Source organism: Ananas comosus, linkage group 14 (genome assembly GCF_001540865.1).
Source record: "Ananas comosus cultivar F153 linkage group 14, ASM154086v1, whole genome shotgun sequence".
Taxonomy (NCBI): Eukaryota; Viridiplantae; Streptophyta; class Magnoliopsida; order Poales; family Bromeliaceae; genus Ananas; species Ananas comosus.
The window spans coordinates 7717686-7726979 of NC_033634.1; the positions used below are offsets into that span (position 1 = coordinate 7717686).

General features: G+C 38.1%; 1 protein-coding gene across 1 annotated transcript; it reads right to left on the bottom strand.

The window, feature by feature from the left end:
* Positions 308–6406, bottom strand: LOC109720447 (probable kinetochore protein NUF2). Its single transcript, XM_020247568.1, has 12 exons — positions 6170–6406; positions 4599–4800; positions 4290–4508; positions 3604–3694; positions 3327–3506; positions 3116–3205; positions 2392–2499; positions 1709–1762; positions 1378–1492; positions 1139–1296; positions 703–798; positions 308–590 (listed from the first exon to the last, which is right to left on the bottom strand). The coding sequence occupies exons 2-12, from the start codon at positions 4763–4765 to the stop codon at positions 498–500; spliced, it is 1371 nt and encodes a 456-aa protein (XP_020103157.1). The 5' UTR covers positions 4766–4800; positions 6170–6406; the 3' UTR covers positions 308–497.

Here is a 9294-nt window from a genome sequence, read left to right on the forward strand (position 1 = left end):
AGAGATACCATCCGTGTGGGAGCTGCGGCGATGGGTCAAGGAATCAGGAGAATATATAACTACTCACTATTTCTCTTATTCTATATTATCTATCCAAACGCTATTTTTTTTATCCGAAAACAATCCAATTTTCACCCAAACGCTATTTTCCTTATCTCCACACTTGTACCTATTTCTGAAATAGCTAATTCTCGTTTATTCCCGAACCAAACGGTGCCTACATATACAATACACGAATAGATCCAATCCGCCAAATCGTTGCTTTACATGTGACATTCAAGTGAATAAATAAATAAATAAAAAGATATGACAACACTTGGTTTGATAACACAAATCACACACAACAAATCTCAACAGAGAAGTAAGATTCCATCTAAATAGTGAGATCCATCCATGGTGCTTTGAAAATAAAATAGGAGCTTAAACAACATTTGATTTCGAGTGCCCATAATAATAAACATTCACAAACAAAATGACTTTACAAAGTTGCAAAACTTTTAGCTTGTAGGTCCCCCACTTCGTAAAGTTTCCCCCTCCACCTCCTCAAGCCTTTGCAGGAATGGACTGACGACATTGGAATAGTTGTGAAACTGAATTTTGAGAGAAAAAAAATAAAGGAGATTTAACCTTCGTTATAATGTCCAGAAAAAGCTTCATTTTGGTGGAAAGAAAAAATTATTTGAGCTGCTGCATTGAGCATACCGAATTAACAATCTCTTCCATTTTGGCTTGCAGTTCTTGCTGTTTTGCTCTTCCGGCTTCTCTCACTGTATCCGCTTCTGAACAAAAACTATCGCCCTGTGGAGAAACAAGCACGGCAAGTGGTTAGAATATGAACTGCTCACTCTATCAAATTCCGTTTTAATTTGCCAGGAGTGATCATGTAGCAGCTCATTTATTTGCCACATCATCTCTAGGCATTGACATGATGTGGCAGCTAAACCTGATGCCATGTCATCGCTCTCCTAGGAAAATAAATGGAATTAAGCAGAATGGCCAATTGATGTAGAAAATGAGGCTACAGTTGCGTCACCACGATGAGTTTCGTGACTAATGGTGAAAAGTTTACCCTAAATAGAATGAGCATCAAACTGATAGCAGTAATTTCTGTGCAAAAGAGAGAACAGAAGATTCTCACCTTAGCAACCATGGCTTCAACTTTCCTTTCCCGAGGCTCAAGACACTGCAGCTTCCACTCCATCTCAGCCCGTAGAGTGTTAAGCTTTTGTGCTTCCTCCGATAATCTCAATTCTTTATCTTTCTCAGTTGCCTTGAGCAATTCTTCAGCTTCTTTTGCTGATAGACAGAATTTGTAGAATATGAGACAACGAAAAAGAAGAATGTTTCTCAACCACAAATGGCATTATACATAAGAACCTTTTCCTTGCTGTTCAACTAGTTTTGCTTCGAGGGCCATAATCGAAACACTTTCATCACTGAGCTTAGCTTTCAAGCCCTTCACTTCCTTCTCCACAGTTTTGGCTGAAACTACCTGGCAAATACCAGTAACAGAAGATGCATTGTTAAACGGCCATTATAGTAAAAAGCACATCTTCCAAGGCCATAACAGACGGTAGGATGCTGTCCCTATGAATCCAATATCATTTAGTTCATGACATTGGCAACTGACTGTTGTGATTACTTTCAGGAGCAATTTCGCAAAACAACAGAAAAATATGAAAATATCAAACAAATGAAGCTACCATACTTGTTCTTGTATAGCCTGCATCTTTGACAAGTGCTTGGACATTTTGTCATAAGCCTACAAGAAATAGAGTATTTGTCAGCATGGGCTAAGTAATATTAATAGCAAATACGGAAATTCCAACTAAATGCATCTGAAGTAGGTATAACGTGCAAAAGACAAATCAACTATTCTTAGAATACCGTTACAATATAGCGGTCTAAAAAGTGAAGGATATTTAGTTTTGTTCATGAATGCCAGCATAACGATATTTAACTGCAATGTTATATAAAGCTATATTCCCCTGTTTTTGCCATTATACCATTAATAGCTTGGCTCAGCATCCAGAGAACTAGAAATATGCACAGAAAATTATTGTAAGTTCATAATGGCGGCCCAATCAGTTTTATAAATAAATTTAAAACAAAAGGATAATCAAAGACCAACATTTGAAATTTCACTTGTTCACACTTTTGACAATTGAATAGCTAACCAAAATTATAACTGAAAAGTCAACAAGGTGACTGTATGCACTTAATTAGTGACAAAGGATATCTCATAGACCAATCAAAAGGTACACATGATGTCTGTCATCAGTTAAGCTGCATTAAAGGTGTCAATGTAGTAACTTATCACTGCTAGTAAGCATTAGAAAGCATGTTTCTGCATTTTAAGTATCAAAAGCAAAACTATTCAAGCATTCATACCTTAGAGTACATCTCCAATGTGGCAGTTTTCTCTTGAACACTCTGCATTGCCAACTTTTCAGAGTTCTTAGCCTCAGTGCGAGTTGTTTTCTTCTCCTCAAGGGCTCGCTTTTTACATACCCCACAAAAGATAACAGAGAAAGCTTCTCAGATCGTTGGTGTCATCTCATCAAACTTGACTTTCAAGTACAGAAAAGTCACCCGTTGCATTGCTTGTCCATTAATGGTCTTTATTAAAATTGCATTAAGCACGAGAAGCTAAGATGTAAAAGCTAGGGCATGAATGAATAAAGGAAATGCAATCAGTTGCATGAACAAATATATATATACTGAAAAACTTTAAGAAAATCATGGCAATTGTACTAATCCTCTATATTCATTAAGCTGAAAAACCCAGCCAGCTGGAGGCCAACTCAATAAAAAGCACAGCTGGAGAAGAAAGAAAATTTGACAACACATTTGCCATCTAAGTCAAAACCAAAAAAAAAAAAAGACAACGCTACCCAAGCAAGTGAGAATGATGCCATGATCATGTTATCATGATCTTGTAGTACAACCATTGTAATTGCTATACAGAAGGCACTTAAGTAACAGGAAAGGGTATGCAGTAATCATCTAAACCGAATACGCCATCCGAACCAAGTCAATTAAGTTAATTTCATTTGATAATCAATAATTCGGTTCTGCTAAGTTACGCATGTCTCAAGATTTTCAGAGATCTCACCTGTAGCTTGTCTGGGGACTGCACAATTTTAGACAATAGTTTGGAATTTTCTTGGGCATTTTTCACTAACTCGAAATCAGCTTGAGATATCTGCAAGAAAGCCAAGTGCAACAACAGGCAAATTTCATGATTGAAAGCATAACAAAATCTTCTTCATAACGATAGGCCACAAACATTTACATCGGAATCTTTTCTAGCAACAGGTCACTACCTTGTTGTTGACAGCATCTGTCTTCTCCTTGAGCTCTTTGGCCCGTGCCTTCAATGACATCTGCTGCTTGTTATAGTTTTGGATGGTCTGACGCAACTCCTTAACCTCTGCCTCCACTTGCTGAACTAACGGCTCCTCCATCTGTGCTGAAACCTCATGTTCCATAATCCTCTTCTTAAGCTGAATAAAACACGGACAAGGTATATCTATTACCACATCTTTATGTCTACTCAATCACTTGCCCAGCTTAACACAGAGGTATAAGTAGCAGCCAAACCTCGGCGATCTTTTCTTTAAGCTCGGCCTGCCATTCCTCGGAGTTTGGAAACTCATTCACAATGGGCTTCAGCATAGCCAGCTTATCCTCTCTAATCAATTCAAACACAAACACTGATCCTTCAATCAATATCCAAATACCCCACAACATTCACACGCTCTGTATACATTAAACACGCATCCTTTTCCAAAAGATCTAGGGCATGTTTGGCTGTCGCCCTACTCTACTTTGGCAATAAGAAATGTCAACAAGTTCTGCTGTAGCAAGAGGCAAAAATGTGGTTTTGAGACTCAAAAGCAAAAGCTTTAATCTCGTGCTTTTAATCCTACAGCAGAGAACCGTTGGGAGGAATTTGGCGCCCTTTTGGCCCTGCTTCTGCTTTTAATTTTAATCATTTTGTAAATAAAAGAGTATAATGCTTTTGCAATAGCAGAAATCAAAAATGAGTTTACGAGGTTGAAAAGCAGAAGCTTGCTCCAATTTGGGTGCTTCTGCTCCAACATCTACTTCTACTAAAAAAAGAATCTTTATAAGGTATCTTAGCAAACATAATACTTCTTTCAGAACCATTAATCAAATAGCACCTAAGTAGAGCCCAAAACTAGCACTTCTCTAAGCAGTACTTTTTCTAATAACATCACACTCACTACACAGCACCCAGATGGGGTTAGGGCAGAGCATTGAACCTGTAATAGAGGAAATTGACGAGGGCGCTGAGGATCTGCGAAGCGCGCCTGGGGTCGGGCTTGAGGAGGTCACGGAGGGTGAGTTCAGGGAAGCGGATGGAGGCGAGGAAGTCCTTGGCCTTGCGGTAGAGGCTGAGGATCCTAATGGAGTCGGCGTGGTGGTCAGGGTTGTCGAGGTGCTTCAACGCCGCGAACCCGATCTGGTCATCGGCGCCATCACTATGAAGCACGAAGAAGAGGAAGAAGTTGCTAGGGTTAGGGTTAGGGTTCAGAGGATTAGGGTTTTCAGTGGTAGGGTTTTAGTCGTACCTGAGAGGGTCGATGCAGGCGAAGAAGTTGAAGAAGATGGAGAGGAGGAGGTCGGGGGAGGGCGAGGCGAGATCGTCGGGTTTGAGGGAAGGAGAGACGATGCCCTCTGACGCGAGCACGGACGCGATCTCCGATGCTGACACCTCCGGCACCGAGAAGCTTGACATCTCTATCTCTCTCTCTCCTCCTCTAATTTCTCACTCTAAAGTTGGAATAATTTGGTTTTGCATAAAATGACCAAAAACAGATAAGAACAATAAACAAGAACAGATTTGAATCTAAACTACATGGATGCGCTATCTGTGGATCCAATGACAGGATTGAGGCAGATAGTTGGGTCTCTTTTCATTGATCTTTTCTCTTTTCTTTTTTCTTTTTTTCTTTTTTTCTAAAGTTGGGTTCTTCAGCTTTTCAGTGTGCCCCAAAAGAACAATCTCATAGAAAACAGCGCGTGCGTGCTGCCGCATGACGGTGGAGGCTGCGGGGAACCATGCTATGCACACTAACAGAAAAGTTAAATGGTGGATGTAGGAACTGGACCCAGAACCTCTTGGACCTTGGGACCCACTCTAATAGCTGTAACATTCAGAAGCGCTATCTTTGAAAATTCGGATCCAATGCGAAACTAATTAACCATTGGCTACACTATATATATATATATATATATATATATAGTATATATTATTTTTAACTAATAAACGGACTGGTAGGTTCTTCAAGAAACTTGACATATCAAGGGTTAATATCTGAATGGCAAGCATGCATTTGTTTCACTGCATTATTATTTCCTAGAAATAGTGAGAAAAAAGGATTTCCAATCATTTAAAGATGAGATTTCTAGTTCTTGATTAATAAAAAGTGTTTACTAAGAAGTAAGAACTTAATAGGAATGTACAGGTTCCCTATACTGATCCCACTTGGGAGCTTGACACAATATAAGACAAATGTTAGGAGCAGGAAATCTTAAAGTTAAACATCTTCAAACTCTTATTCCTCAGGTCTTCTCATTTTATAGTGAGGTACATATATAGTAACATATAAATGTAAGATGATTTCTCTTTTTTTAGATATGTTTTGAAGATTCTTTTTCTGTAATCATTTTATCAACAATGTTTGTATATTCTTATTGAAGAATGAAAACTCAAATCTGTATCTCCATATTGCAATTTCTCCAAAATCATCGGAAATTCACAGTATTGCCAGTTAACACCAATGTTTTTTAGCCTTTGTTAAGTTTGCTAGATCTCCCTTGGTTTTTAATCAATGCATGCTTGTGACTTTCAAACCTTACTCTCAACCTGCTGGGCACATCAACCTTTTGAGGTCTTAAAACCTTATTTGCTGACTATTCTTTTTAAAGAATATCTATGGTACCTTAGAACACTCATGTATGCTGTAGAGATTAAAGATAAAAAAGAAGTAATGAATCTTAATAAATGCATGTTCACAATGATGCTACATTTTGTAGTCATGGTCTTGTTACTCAAAACCATACAGTCAGCAATTAAGAGGAGATGAAATAAAGGAAAGAGAGAGAGAAACTAAAGCATAAAAGTTCAGACGATTCGTACCTGGGTTGTAAAGAACCACCCGATTACTGATCCATCGTTGGAGAGCGGAAGCGGAAGCGGAAGCGGAAGAGGCGACGAGGAGGATTCTGATTTCTGAAGAGTGAAGAACCCGATCTTCGATGTGGCCTCGCGGGGGCTTCCGATGGCGTTTGGCAAGCGGCCGGAAGGGAAGAGGGGAAGGGGAAAGGATGGGGGCTGGGGTCGGTGGCAGGCCGCAGGGGTGAGAAAGTTAGGGCAAAATCTTTTTGATCGAGTTTTGGGGGCGCTCTTGCTTGACTCTTCCAGTAAAAAAGTGGAGGACGACTCGGACCGAATGTTTTTTTTCTTTTTTTTCTGTCCCTAGCGGGGAGGGACTGGACCATCAGGCTAGCTGCGGGGTCTTTGATGAGACCGGTCCCTGACGGTGAAGGATCGGTCTCCGAACGTCAGCTCAGCGAGATTAGCCGAAATTTGGATAAGTCCCGAAAACCCAATTCTCGGTAACCAGTCTCTCGGACAAGAACCGGTCTTCCCAACCATTTTTTTTTTTGGGGGCTAATTATTCGAGGCTTTTGAATTATTCAGGAATAATTATTTTTAATCAAAAAAATATTTTTTTCTGTATTTTTTGGAAATTTACGGATACGTGTTTTATTTTTTCTTCAAAAATTTGTGAATAATTTGTGAATTATTCGCAAATTAACTAACAAAGTTTTGAATCGGATCCCCCGCGTTTTTTCGTGCCGCCCATCCTATCACAGTAAGATCAACACACACACATTTAAAAAAAAAAGAAAAAAAGTAATGAGATGGAAATTGATATCAGGATTTTCAATTAAGTATCTTGTAGAGATTGATCTTGGAAATCTGGTAGGAGACGTCCCTCTAATACGTCTTCGCTACCTTATAGCCAATCCCCCAGTCGGAAAGGAAATTCACCATGTCAAACAGGTTCTTCTTCTTCTTTCTCGGATTAAGGTTTTGAGGAGTTTCCGACTCACTCAAAGGAAAGAAGGAGGGAAAGAGATAAGAAGATTAAGTGGTTAGAGTTAGAGTTACGAAATCAAAGGGTCAGCGGAGAAGGAAGCTGAACGTTTTATGTGCCAGGCAATCTCGATTCTTCTCTCTTCCTATGCGGAGAACAAGCGACAGGAGCAAACAAACTTATAGGTCGGAAAACACTATATATTCACCTCAAAAGAGTTGTATGATGCACACCTCATATATAAAAAATGAGCTGATTTTTATTAGTTACATTTATAAGACTACTGAAAAATCTTCAAAGAAAAATACTTCTTATAGACCTAAAAAAGATGTATAGATCTTACGCTCGTAATTTTAGGATTGATAAAAACCGAATTAGTTTTTAGTAAAAATTAAAAAAAATTAATATGATAAGAATGACTTTAAAATAGAATAGGTGTAAGATGTACACCCCACTTTAGGATGTTCCTGAAGCATTTCTCATCTTCAAATAGATAAAATTGCATAGAGCTCCATAAACGATCGTACATTTTGAAACGGGTTCCTCAGTGTTTTTTAAAAAAATTTTAAAATTTATCATTCCTCGTCTTTTTAATTTTGGATAATCTTCAATCGGCCACAAATTACGCCTGTTTGGCCACAAGTTTACACGCAATAAAAGTATACAACCGCATAAAAAGGCTTTTTTTAAAAGCTGCGTGGTGGGGCCCGCTCGATCAAATAGGAATTATGGCCATTGTTTTTATTTAGTGCATTATGATTAAAAAATTTAAGTGGTTTGAAAAGTTTTTATTTATAATTTATGATTTTATTCTTTATTTTATAAAAAAATATTATTAAATAAGGTAATAAAGTATTGTATTTTTACTTTATTTAAAGTTTATGTATATGGAACTTGACACGATGAACATCATTTGATACATGGAGCTTAACACAATGAATAGCATTTGATTGGGTCCCTATGGCAAATCTTCTATCCAGGCAATTTTATTTTTGGCCAGTCCTACATTAGCAACAATTGGGCCAAGAGACACTACATCGATGGCGCTGAGCTCGTAGACTTCGTCCTCGCTGCCATGCTGAGAAAGTCAAGAATTGTGATTGTTTGTAGGATATGTGCACATTGTATGCTCGACTAATTACTTCAAAAAAAGTTCGTGTTAATGACCCGAATATTGCATCCCTATATTTTTATTGTGGGGTATTTTAGTTCATCCTGACCATTAAAGAAGGGTCTAATTTTTTTATAAAAATAATTATTTTACCCTTATGTCGTGAATGGTTCATTTATTTAGACATACTTTAAACATGCCTAAATATTGTTTTTATACAAAAAAAAAAATGTAATATATGTGAAAGTGCAAGAGATCGAGTTGTCGCATACAAGTATTCAAATTAGCGAGACCATCTTTACATTTTACATATACCTTTTTATATGTGCATACCATGTTATCATGCTTCAGGCTATATATCAGATGTAATATAATGAGCTTTTGTTTAGTATACTGAACTTTATCCAAATATGGATGAATATGGCACAAAATAATTTGGATGTGTTTGAATGGCTGAAAGATAGCTCGGGGCTAAATTTAGATAAAAATATATTGATAATAAAATTTTGAGAGTAAATCCTTACAGCTAAAATTTTAGAGTCTGAATCTTAATATGGAAGTCAAGACTTTGAAGTTTGTGAAACTTCAGAGTTCACACCTTGTAAAGAAAGTCCAGACCTTTAGCAGTTTTTGTATATGATAGCATTTCGAATTCGAACATTGAAGGAAAGTCCAAATTCGGACATTGGAAAGAAAGTCTGACCCTCGAGGGGTGGAAGTCCGAACCTTGTCTAATGCCATGGAAACCTTAAGGATCCGGACTTCCTAGGGAAGTCTAGATTCTCCGCTGCGGGGAGTAGAGTATGAGATGGGGATGTTTCATGTAAAATGCTAGAACTCTTGTAGTAAATTGTAATTGTTACAACGCTTTTATATAAAGGACCCGCTTATGAGAGAATTAGCCCTAAACCCCTCTCCCTTTCACTTTTTTGCCCTTTTCTCTCTCTCTAATCCTCTCTCTCTCTCGTCACTAGCTCCCTCTCCTTTTTGTTCGAAGAAAATGGAGGCCAGATTCTCGCTCCTTAGGATGCATAGGTAAGAGTAGAAGCT